Source organism: Triturus cristatus, chromosome 3_2, assembly GCF_964204655.1.
Source record: "Triturus cristatus chromosome 3_2, aTriCri1.1, whole genome shotgun sequence".
NCBI lineage: Eukaryota > Metazoa > Chordata > Amphibia > Caudata > Salamandridae > Triturus > Triturus cristatus.
Genome location: NC_140584.1, coordinates 152,460,033 through 152,472,266, shown reverse-complemented (window position 1 = coordinate 152,472,266; position 12,234 = coordinate 152,460,033). Strand labels below are relative to the sequence as shown.

The 12,234-nt window shown below is 43.2% G+C and overlaps 1 protein-coding gene across 1 annotated transcript in view; it reads right to left on the bottom strand.

The window, feature by feature from the left end:
• The window catches only part of LOC146856923 (nicotinamide N-methyltransferase-like), a 45,208-nt gene extending 34,561 nt beyond the window's left edge, over positions 1-10,647 (bottom strand). The window contains exon 1 of the mRNA XM_085647391.1: positions 10,448-10,647. Coding sequence (XP_085503517.1) covers positions 10,448-10,595 — 148 coding nt within the window. The 5' untranslated portion in view covers positions 10,596-10,647. The remainder of the gene's footprint in view (positions 1-10,447) is intronic.
• Between the last annotated feature and the right edge of the window lie 1,587 nt (positions 10,648-12,234).

Sequence of the window (12,234 nt, the reverse complement as noted above, 5' to 3'; positions counted from 1 at the left end):
CCCATCACACCTTCCTAAAGTGAGGGACAATAATGTTCCTCTTCCTAGCTGATCTTAACTGTCTACTAGGATATTACCAGTAAAGACAGTTCTCAAATGAGCCCTGATGATTTAGGGTCTTGAAGACCAAGCAAAGGGCTTTGAATGACAGTCTATTCCTCACTAGGAGCCAATGAAGAGCCCTCAGTCCCTCACTCACTGATTTAAGTTTGGGAACTCCCAAAACCAGTCATACTGCAACATTCTGAAAAACATGAAGTTTATTCAGGGAATACTGGTTGGCATTCAAATATATAGCACTACAGTAGTCAAGGCTAATCCTGGGCGGGGTTCGCTGAGTTACACTACGCAAAGCTATGCGAAGTTCAAAAAAAACTCCACCGCACTATGCGGAGCTCTGCGAGCGGCGGAGTAGGGTAGAAAAATACTGTTCGCAGTGATTGCACAGTGCCGGATGCTTGTCCGCTTACCTTTTCTGTTGCTCGAGTATATTTTTACTCGAAAGACAGCTTTCTCACTGCGATCGGTCAGTTTCTCAACATGAACGATGGCGAACATACGTGACCACTCGCAATGAAAACCTGACCCCCGTGTTGATAAATCTCGCCGAGAGGTTTTTTTCCGGTGCTCGCGCTCGTCAACTTGATGTTGGTGATCGCAAACGAGGAAAAATCTCGCCGGGACTTGGATTTTCCTCGGTTGCACTCGCCAACTTGACGTTGATGAATGCGAGCGAGAAAAAAACGTTTTTGTGATCTCCATGAGCTCCTCGTAACGCTGAGTGTGGGAAACTTCACGAGCGGAGCAGAGTTCACTACCCAAGCTTAGTCAAGGTGAGATGTTATAAGCGCAATGACCACCGTTACTCTTAGCTCCTCAGTTAGGAAGGGAAGGTACTTTTTTAGGCACTTGATGATCCGAAAGCAAGAGCTCACTGACATCTTGACCTGGAGGTCAAATGTCAGAGTGTTATCAAAAAGCACACCCAGGCTTTTAGCAGGAGGTTTAGAAGTTGGTAGTGAGCCACATAGATGTTAAACAATGTGGGGCTACAGGAAAACCCCTGTGGGACCCAAAAAGGGTGCTGAAAAACGTTAGCTCTGAAGTCACCACCGCTCACTATTTGGTTCCTATTTGTCAATCAAGGATTCTAGAAGATTAAGGGATGAACCACTCAGTCCCCCTTGGTGAAGTCTGTGCACCAATTACTATGGAGAGATGGTATTAAAGGCTGTGGATAAATCTAGCATGACTAGAATAGCCTCGCCTCCCTGATCTACTTGGTGGTGTATATTTTCATTTGCTGCAATAAGTGCAGATTCAGTGCTGTGGTTCCTCCTAAAGCCATTCTGCAATATATCTAAAAGCGCTGCATCTGAAAAAAACTGTGGTAATTCCTGATTTATATGCCTTCAAGGATTTTGGCAGGTACACGTAGCAAGGACCTAGGATAAAGATTTTTTGCAATCTCCTGAGTCTCCTTTGAGTTTCTTTTTTAGAGGTATAAAAATTCCTTCTTTCCAGCACTGGGGATGCAGTCCAGATTCCAACAACTGGGTGTACACCTTCTCCATAAAAGTGGCTATTAGACCTGGTGCGAGTTGCATCACCATGGGAGGACACGATCATCAGGTGAGCCTGATGTAGTTTGTTCTAAAATAGTTTAGATTTTTGCTGCCGGAAGGCTGGAGAAGTAGGACAATTTGCCCATAAAAGAGGACCGTTCTAAGAGGTCAACTTTCAAAGATGTGGGTACTGGACCCACCTCCACAGCCCAAAATTCAGACAGAATCTTCAAAATCTTGTCCTCAAAGACCGAGGACTCCCTATTTGTAAAATATTAAGAATTTTCCAGCTCTTGGTGAGCTGGCAGAGATGTAAGATCTCAAACCACCTTAAACATTTCCTTAGGTACATTAACCAACTACCCTATTTTGAGACAGAAATAAACCGATTTTGCTTCCTCAATTGCATTCTTATAATTTAGAATTGCCTCCTTGTGTTTATCGTTTTCCTCTGGACTACGGAGCAATCTCCTCTTGGGTTGTTGCTTGTGACATTGACAGTGGAGATCTTTCAGACTTTTCAAAAATCATGAGGCAGAGAACTTCCTCCATCCCCTGATTTTGTAATAATTGGGGCTACCTCATTAATCACTGACCCAACCATCTATTAATTTCCTCTGCTGTCTGTACCTGACTGCTACCTCCTTTTATCAGAGAGGAATCAAGAGCTTTACTCAATGCATTGCTAGAAATTGTGTTCCACCGTCTATAGGTGGAACATCTGTCCTGTCTGTTTTTTCCTCCATTTCACCCTGTACAGCAAACCCTACCACATAATAATCCATCCAGCTGAGGAGCAGGCAATTTTTAACTGACAAATCCATAAAATTGATGAAAATACCTTCTAGTATGTGGCAAGCTGCATGGGTAGGGGAATCCACCCGTTGACAATATCCAAAGCTTTTCATTAAATCAGCAAGGGTTCTAGTGTCATTGCAGCTTTCTTCTAAATAGAAATTTAAGTCCCCCTAGATGGTAAATTTAAAGCAGGAAATAAAGGGTTCCAATACCTGATTTCAATTTCCAATAAACTATATCCGTGGCCCAGGGGGGCGATTTACCAGTAATCCCGCAAAAGTAAATAAAACGTTGCTTCTAATTCAAATATAACCCTCCTCAAAACCCTCCAGAGATGTGGTAATAATTGTTTGAAAATGTCTTGGTATTCCCATGATCTCGAAAAAGAAAATGTGGGTTTACTTTTCGTATTAGAGATGGTCTAAAATGTCCAAACCCATTTGCCATTCTGAGACTATCACCTTAAGAGGGACTTAAAACAATGCAACCCTTCAAATCAGTAAAAAGTGTTCTTATAATTATTTTATTGGTTGGATTCCATTAGATAATTTAATCTCTCTTCTTTCTCTAAAAAACTATGGTCATTAGAACTCCAGCTCAAAAAATGTTCCTTTAATTCTGAAAGAAATTCAACCTCATTTATGGGGATTTGATGTAGGACAGCGCAGCAAGTCATCTTTCCGTACTGCCCTACGTCAAAGTGAAAAAGCAGGAATGCATCGTATTTATCTAATACGGTACATTCTTATTCTTTCCCCCAGTGCTGGGGCGGTTTTGGCAGCCTAGCTCCAACAGAGGCATCCTTGCGCCATGGTGCAAGGGTGCCTGTGATGTTGGCAGGATTATCAGCAGGAAAAGCAATCCTGGGGGCATTTTTCTCTTTCTATGTGTGCTGCAAAATACAGCATGCATGAAAAGAGGAAAGAATGAGGAGAAATAAAGTTATTTCTTCTTGTTATGTCTCCCCTGGGGAGGAGTAAAGTTTTGGTGCATCCCCAGATATACATATTTTTGTAAATCTGGGGAAACGTCAAAATTCATCAGAACACCCACCACAACGCCCATGAAATGCCTCCCTAGGGGGGGTATGGAATTTGCCTGATCTAATTGTTTTACCATGGATGGTTAAACCAGGGTTGTCTGGGTATTATTTTATGTCCCTCTTTCCACTGCAGTTCTGCAATACTGGTATAATCTTGTTATGAATGAATAGCTGGATCAATTATTGATTTAATGCCAGGTGTTTGAGCCTCTCATGTTGCTTGGTCTATGATTGATGTACTATAATGGACTTTAAGAAATGGTTTACTATAAGTGACCAAATTAATCTTTGTATGAGTTTCATAATTGCTCCCTTTTTGATAAAATTATTATAATTCTTTTTTATTAATATTTACAAAAAAAATGTATGTCCCTATTGCAGAGTAGGGCAATGAAATGATTTGCGCTTCCTTGCATTGCTCCATATCTATGAGGCTGTACTAAGCCAGGAAAAGTGGCTTTGCATGACCTCATAAATATGAATTTGTGATATGTGATGCCAGAGCATCACAAGCAGTGATGTTACGGCGGTGCAAGGGGCTCGTAAATATTACCCATTGGCTTTGCTTCTTCTAGACCAGGGGTACTCATAGTACGGCCCGTGGGCCGCCTGCGGCCCGGCAAGCCTTCCTTGGTGGCCCGCGGAGCTTGCAGACAATATACCTGTGTTCTTTTCTTTTTTTTAAAAAAGTGTCACCAAACACCGCCGTTGCAGCAGCCCGGACTCTGAGAGGGGGCCGGCAATTCCAGCGATAGTAAGAGTGGAGCTGCGGGGGCGCTAAGAGGTGAAATACAACAAAGGCTTGTTAGCAAGTGAATGGTCTTTTAAAGACCTGTGAAGTACTGGGGGTGGCTGTGTGTGTGCGCCTGGGCTGCCACACAGGTGGGGGGTGGGGGGTATATGCACTGCCAGCAGCAACCTGCCAGGCCAGTGAGTGCACAACACTTGCATCACCCTCTCTCTGCCTGCCACTGCCTCCACGCTTCTGAAAGGTAAGAACAAAACGTGCATTTGCGTTTAAAATGTCCGTTCCTGCAGCAGCACACGTCAAAGGCCCATACATGACAGTAACCCGATTCAAGGCCCCATTCTCACGTTTTTTTTTTAAAAGAATCTCTCACTTTGCTCTTCTGAAATGTTGGAATGTATGCTAGTACAGTGATTAATAAATAAGCGCAACAGGAACCACCTGCACCAACATACTACGCATTTTTTTCCATGGGTGCCACAGCCCGCCATCCAGTACAGTAATAAAAGGCCTTAATAGAAAGATTAGGCTCCAATTCAATTATAAAGGTAACGAGACAACGTTCCTCCGCGACATCAGTTTCTTCCGCAAGCTATGGATTCCTCATGCTGCGAGTGTCCTGGCCCTATTCCAAGTGTTGTGGCGTTGAGGTGACAGAGGACAGAGGACAGAGGAAAGAGGACAGCAGGGTGTGAGAGTGGGGTGACAGAGGGACGCAGGGAGTGAGAGCCGGGTGATGTGACAGAGGGACGCAGGGAGTGAGTGCCGGGTGAGGTGACAGAGGGCAGCAGGGACTGAGAGCCAGAGGAGGGGACAGAGGGTGACAGAGGGCAGTAGAGAGTGAGAGCCGGGTGAGGTGACAGAGGGACGCAGGGAGTGAGAGACGGGTGAGGTGACAGAGGGACGCAGGGAGTGAGAGCCAGGTGAGGTGACAGAGGGACGCAGGGAGTGAGAGCCAGGTGAGGTGACAGAGGGCAGCAGGGACTGAGAGCCAGAGGAGGGGACAGAGGGTGACAGAGGGCAGTAGGGACTGAGAGACGGGTGAGGTGACAGAGGACAGCAGGGAGTGACAGCTGGCTTTTACATTACACAGGGAGCGGAGGGAGTGGGGGGACTGTCTCTGGGCTGGTGACGGGGACGTGTAGACACAGTACGTGTGCACTGCCCGAGGAACAGAGATAAACAGAGACAGACTGAGGCAGAGACAGACTGACAGACAGAGACAGATAGAGGCAGAGACAGATAGAGGCAGAGACAGATAGAGGCAGGGACAGATAGAGGCAGGGACAGATAGAGGCAGGGACAGATAGAGACAGAGAGGCAGAGACAGATAGAGACAGAGAGGCAGGGACAGATAGAGACAGAGAGGCAGGGACAGATAGAGGCTGAGACAGAGAGACACAGATAGAGACAGAGAGGCAGGGACAGATAGAGGCAGAGACAGATAGAGGCAGAGACAGATAGAGGCAGGGACAGATAGAGACAGGGACAGATAGAGGCAGGGACAGACAGATAGAGGCAGGGACAGACAGATAGCGGCAGGGACAGACAGAGGCAGGGACAGACAGAGGCAGGGACAGACAGATAGAGGCAGGGACAGATAGAGGCAGGGACAGACAGAGGCAGGGACAGACAGAGGCAGGGACAGACAGGGACAGACAGGGAGAGAGAGAGAGAACGCGAGAGAGAGAGAGAGAGAGAACGAGAGAGAGAGAGAGAGAGAGCGAGAGAGAGAGAGAGCGAGAGAGAGAGCGAGAGAGAGAGAGAGAGCGAGAGAGAGAGAGCAAGAGAGAGAGAGAGAGAGAGATGTGCATGCCGGGTCTGGTGGCTCAGTGGACAAAGGCATCCACTGCAGGGGCTTGTGTTCAAGCTCATGGTCACAGTTTTTTTTCTAGCCCCGCCCCCTCCCCCACTGACCCCGCCCCCACCGGTGCGGCCCTCGGCCACAAACCACACTCTATATTTGGCCCCTGAGAGAATGTTTGTGAGTACCCCTGTTCTAGACATCTTATAGTCACCTGAATTTAGTACACTAGAATATGACTCTTTCAGCTTCTAATAGAATGTACTTTATGTGGGAGTCACCTGGTTTTGGTTCACAATCTCCCTAACATTTTTAACATGGATGACCAATAGAAACTTCTCTCCACTAGTCTAAGAGTGTAGATTTGAGTGGACACATTCCACTCTAAAGTCAACCTTCACATTTGCAGCCCATTTGCTTAAATTAAACTATTAATTCCCTCTGTGAAATAGGGTGACAAATGATTCAATCTATACTCTCATGTTATTTAACATCTTCATGATGTTGACTCACTTATTTACTTTATTTGCCATAGGGTCTCTCTTGTACATAATAGTGTTTTTTTACCAGGACCCAGGTACATGGACAATTAAACAATCTCTGCTGCTACTGTTATTTCAAATAGTATCACAAGACATAGAGCCCAACACATCGTTTGAAGGGACGCGAATTCCAGTTGAATGGAGTTCCTCTGTGAGGAAAGCCTGCCAGTGTTGAACCAATCCATTATTTGTAGGAGCTAAAGAAGGCAAAAAGGACCTTGAGCAGAGGGTAAAAGAAGCTGTGAGATGCGCCTCTTGACTGCAGCAGCATGGTTATTGAGTATGCAGAGATTACACATGATTTGGAAGAGAACAAGCAGGATGATGCAAGGCCCTAAAACACTGAGGACAGAAGGTATTAGATGACTTGGTTTACCACTTAGTTGTGGACAACAACCAGGCTCCCATTTGGGGAAAGTTGTAGCATACCTTAGTAGAACAGCCTTGCTAATAATAACTGATTCAGGCTCATTCCCAGCCAATCAATTCCTTCTCACATCTTTCCAATTTATGAAGAGTTGGTAAAAGTGGTTGAACTGCAAAGAAATTGGTGGAAAGCCTCTGGGAACAATTCAGTTATACAAGCCCTGCTAAGCAGACCAATTTTGATGACATATTTTCCACAAATACCTCTGAGAGAATATGTCCTGAAACATCCAAATCCCTTGGGTAAGAACACTCTTTCCTACAAAAAACACAATTTGACCAGGAATAAAGTAGTTTGATACAAAAACATCAGCAGTCCATCCAAAGCTAGGCAAATATCTGGTGGTGCAAAAATAAAAGTCCAAAAAGAATGTGTTAAGACCTTACTTCCAATTTCAGAGGATGAAATGCATGATGGCCCAAATTTTACCCCAGAAAAATGTCATATATTGACTGAGAATACCCATGGGATGCACTTTGTAATAAGGTGTTTGCATGGTTTAAATACAAATTCATCCAGGGGTAGTGTGTCACGAGGACCTGAAGAAATTACACCATGTCCATATTCCAGGATCTGGTCAGGTACTCTACAACAATTTCTGTGGCACTCCTGAGATATGAACAGCACGGCTTTCACACTGACATTGTTAGTCTTATTTCAAACCAGAGCAACATTTCCAAAAGGTACACAGTCAGCCCCAATAACATCGACGACGAAGTCCTAATTCGGTGCTCATTTTCCTGCTTACCCATTATTTCTAACACATGCAACCATCTCATTTGCAATATTGATGAATATTTATTCTACAGGCCTGAGCCATAACATGGACTTATTCCCCAACCTTCTATCTAGGAAAACATGTTTTCCATGAGCACATTCATAATTCCCCTAGCTTAAGATCTGGGCAGGAAAGGTATGGGTCTCCCCAGTTCTTCTTCGTTTTAGTTCTCTGTTTCGCCTCTGATTCCCTCCTTCTTCTTTTTTCCTAATTCCTGTTTGCCCTTCCTTCTAAGCCTTATCCCTCATCCCCACCAGCTGTTGGTTGTATATGGGCATATATGTTTGAAACACTTCCTTCAATAAACAGATTTGAATTATAATAATCAACTGTCTTTCACCCTATATTTTTTATAGCTCATTCACATACAATCCAGGACTAACTTCTTTAAATCTTGTGTTACCCCTTATCTTATTAAGTCCTACCTCAACACTTTTTTCTCACTTTAATGTTCCCCAGCCATTGTGGTTTTTGGGAAATTCCTGGGTTTCCCACTTAGGACCTGATGTACTAATACACTGGATGCAAATATTGGTAATAATTTATGAAAAATATTTTGTGAACAGTGTGGAATTTTGCAAACAGAGATATAGGAGTGGGTCCCAAATTTGACTTACCTCATTATTAGCCATGAGGCAGTTCACCAATAGTAACCCACTGCTGTTGGTGACTGTTTCAAGAACAGTGGCAATGAAGGGTCAGAACACCACTATTTTGCAAAGCTGGATCCAACTGCCTCAAAGTGACTGAGGTGGGTTAACATGTGAAATGATTCACAAAGGAGGTCTAGGATACAATACCGCACTTATTTAGGTTTTGGGAATATTGTTGGCATATGGTGCGATGATCAAAGGAAACAAGACCCCTTAGTTTCCTAATGAGTGAAAAAAAAAATCGCAACAAACAATTACATAAATAGTTTGATCCGCACACATTAAAGGTAAAGAAACAGTTCCACCAAATGTCGTAATTCACACATTCCTTTATTCTTTAAATGTTGTTCTCCTTTCTTCACAGTAGCCAACTCGTTTCGTCCTATTTAAGGACTTCTTCAGGGCTCATCAATTGTCCTTTGAACGTTTTTCTTCTTCTTAAATAAAATCCACCTCGCAATAACTCTTTCTGTATCACTGGGATATTATAGTCCCCAGTTGGATAGTGTGTGTCCTAATGTCTCCTTCTATATTAACAACGATGGTGTTGGACGCAGACAGAGGGACACTTTGCCCGAAATACATCCAATGATTCACGAGTTAACAATGACCTCATTTTACTCCAGGAGTGATATCGCTTAACATTTCTCCAACTTCGGATTACAAACATAGAAGTACAGCTTTTGATGCTGCCACCTCTTCGAATAAGAAATATAGAAGGAGACATTAGGATGGATTTTATTTGAGAAGAAGGAAAACGTATATTATTCAAAGGACAATTGATGAGCCCTGAAGAAGTCCTGAAATAGGATGAAACACGTTGGCTACTGTGACGAAAGGAGAACACAATTTAAAGAATAAAGGAATGTGTGAATAAAGACATTTGGTGGAACTGTTTCTTTACCTTTAATGTGTGCGGATCAAACTATTTATGTAATGGGTTAACATGTGAGTATATGCCAGAAAATTGCACATTATGCTCCAAACACTGTAGGCTAGCGTTTATGTTTTAGAATTGCATAGCCCATCCACTCATGAAATGAGCCACATTTCTCAGTGGAGTTTTCAATCTGACCTCTATGGCCATTCATGTCCTGCTTGATAGGAAAGCATTTATATATGCAGATTTGCTATTTACTATCCAAGCTGGAATGTTACTTAAAAGTAATACTAAGCAGCACTTTGCACTGCTATACCCTACTTTGCATCAATGGGGTATCCCAGGGGTAGTAGAGGGATGTTCCTACAATACAAACCATGGTTTTTGACACAGAGCCCTATCCACTAACATTTATGGACAGGGCTTTGTATTGGAAAGAACAACTTCTTATGGCCCGTGCACAGTATGAGAAACGTTTTTTTCTCCTAAGGTTGCCAGCTTTGCATGAATGCTAGACTGTACAACATATGTGCAAAATGGGACAAGTTTAGAAGTTTGCCTGAGCATAGTATTGTGTACCAGAAGGGTACCCTTCAAGTACTAAACCTAGACTTCATGCACACACATTTGGTCTATGGAGCAATTGTGTCTGCTAGGTGGAAACAGCCTAATTGAACACCAGTCCTTGGGAAGAGAGCAGCTGTGCCATATTTTGTAGACCTGCTGCTGTTCTGCTCTCTACCCTTCAGACAGTGAACTGCTGCATGAAATAACAGCAACGTTGAACTTCTTTCACTGAGTCTGTTCCTTAGATAGCATGTTCCCATAAAGTTACTCGTTACTCACCACATGCAAGAGAAAGGTCCATCAAATTTAATTTGACATCAAAATAATTGTAAAGACTGTAAATTCTTCTTGCACTGGTAAAACACAAACATTTTGTAAACAACTGCATATTTTGCATAGATTTTCAAGACATTAATTCACTCTACACTTACAAGGGATTGATATGTCTCAAATTTTAATCAATAGATGAATTTAAAGAGCCACAGTTTTAACACAAAAGTCCAAATTGCACAGAATTCCTGTTGTTTTTCAACATTTTATAATGAAATACAGAAAGCTCAAGAGAGAAAGATTTTGCATAGCTTTTTTCTACACAGAATTGATTCAAGTGAAAAAAGATAACGAAAGGCAGGAAATTACATACCAGAAGCAAAGAAGTTGGAAATTCGAGCCATTGACTGCACCACTGAATCACTTACGAAGTCAGATTGAGGTGCAAAGTATATTGCCAAACTCTTCTCTGCATCGTAGTATTTCTGGTAGCAATCGGTCCATGTTAAACTGGAGTCCATTTTCTGACTTTGGAATTGTTGATAGGTTGTGTATACTTTGCTTGGATGAGCAAAATGCAGTTTCGAAGAACACCTTAAATGCTTTTTGTGATTCCTCGTTCCGCCTTTCATGAGTCATGATTGCTTTGTGGTTTTTTTTTGTTTATTTTCTTTCAGGCAGGCCCTTCTGCTATATCTCGTGACTTTTTCCGTGTTCTTGCTTGTTGGTCTGTCTACCGAAATTACATTTATGTAATGCAGTTTAGTTACGGCACACTACAACCCAGCCTGTTTCGTCTTAGAGATAGATATCAGAGCTACTTTGGTTGGTCGCATCATATGAAAGGCCTGCATGTGGTGACACTGCAGGATATCCACATGTGTGTTGTAGTTACCATTAGCTGTACTGTTACATGTTTACCTTGCGTTGGGCAGCACAGAGGATTGGGACACTTGAGAATAACTGAGCACAGCGGTCAGAGGACACCACTGCACTCTTTACTCGACGATGCCCCTTTAGTGGGCTGCATTCATATCGGTATATACATAGGGCGGCATATTTTAATGCCCCATATTTAGAAGGACAGGAAAAGCCACCCTGCGTGGCTTTTCCTGTTCTTGTAAATATGGCCCCTTTACACACAGCACTTTGCGTACAAGGGGCGTTCCATGGGTGTTGCTGTGGGTGTTCCCACGCAACACCCATGGAACCTGACACATATCCAGATTTACGAGAAATCGTAAACCTGGAAATGCATCTGAATGCTATGCCTCCAGGCACAACAAGGGGAAATGTATCAATTTGTCCTCGTTTTTTTTCCTGTTTCTATCTTTTTATGCGTGCTGCAGCACACAAAAAACAAGGAAATCACCTCTGGTGATTGTTGATGTGCAGGAAAAAGTGTCCCTGCCTGCACATGAACAATCATTAAAAAAATGATGGTTTGCAAGTTCTATGTGTGCCAATGCAGCACACATAGAAGTTGAAAAACACAATTTCCGATTGTTTATGTGCAGAAAAGGAACCCTTCCTGCACATGAACAATTATTCCCGTGACTCAGGCATTCTTGCACCAATGTGCAAGGGTGCCTGGTTGGCGCATGGCAGCCCATTTGGGTAACAGCGCAAGGGAGAGCACAGGAATGGGACATATTATTGTAAATATTTTGCATTCCAGTGCTTTGAAAGTGGTGCAGCTTGGTGCAGCCAAAGGGCTTGAGGTGCCATGCTGCTTTACTTTCTCGTAAATGAGGTCCCTCTTGCGCACACAACGTGCAAGACGCAGGCCGCCCACATAACCATCCCATCACCAAGCCGAAATAAGAGACGAGACATACTCTAATTGTCTGGTCTCACCATGACACAGCAGTTGAATAAAAGAAAACTACATTAGCAAATGAATTAGCAGTCATAAACTGCTAGATATAAACACCAGAAAACAATTAGGACAACACACAGATAGTACAGCAACTGACTTGACATAAATAAACCAAAAGACATTTCTCCAAGATTCCTCAGTCTAGTAATAAACAGTTCACACATGTATTATAGCCAGCAGCTTCTTTCCACATGCCTCCCCTGCAGGGGCAGGCATCAGGGGCCCACAATTCTCATTCCCTCCTAGGAGTTCTTGGGCAATTTTCATCTACCTTACTTTAT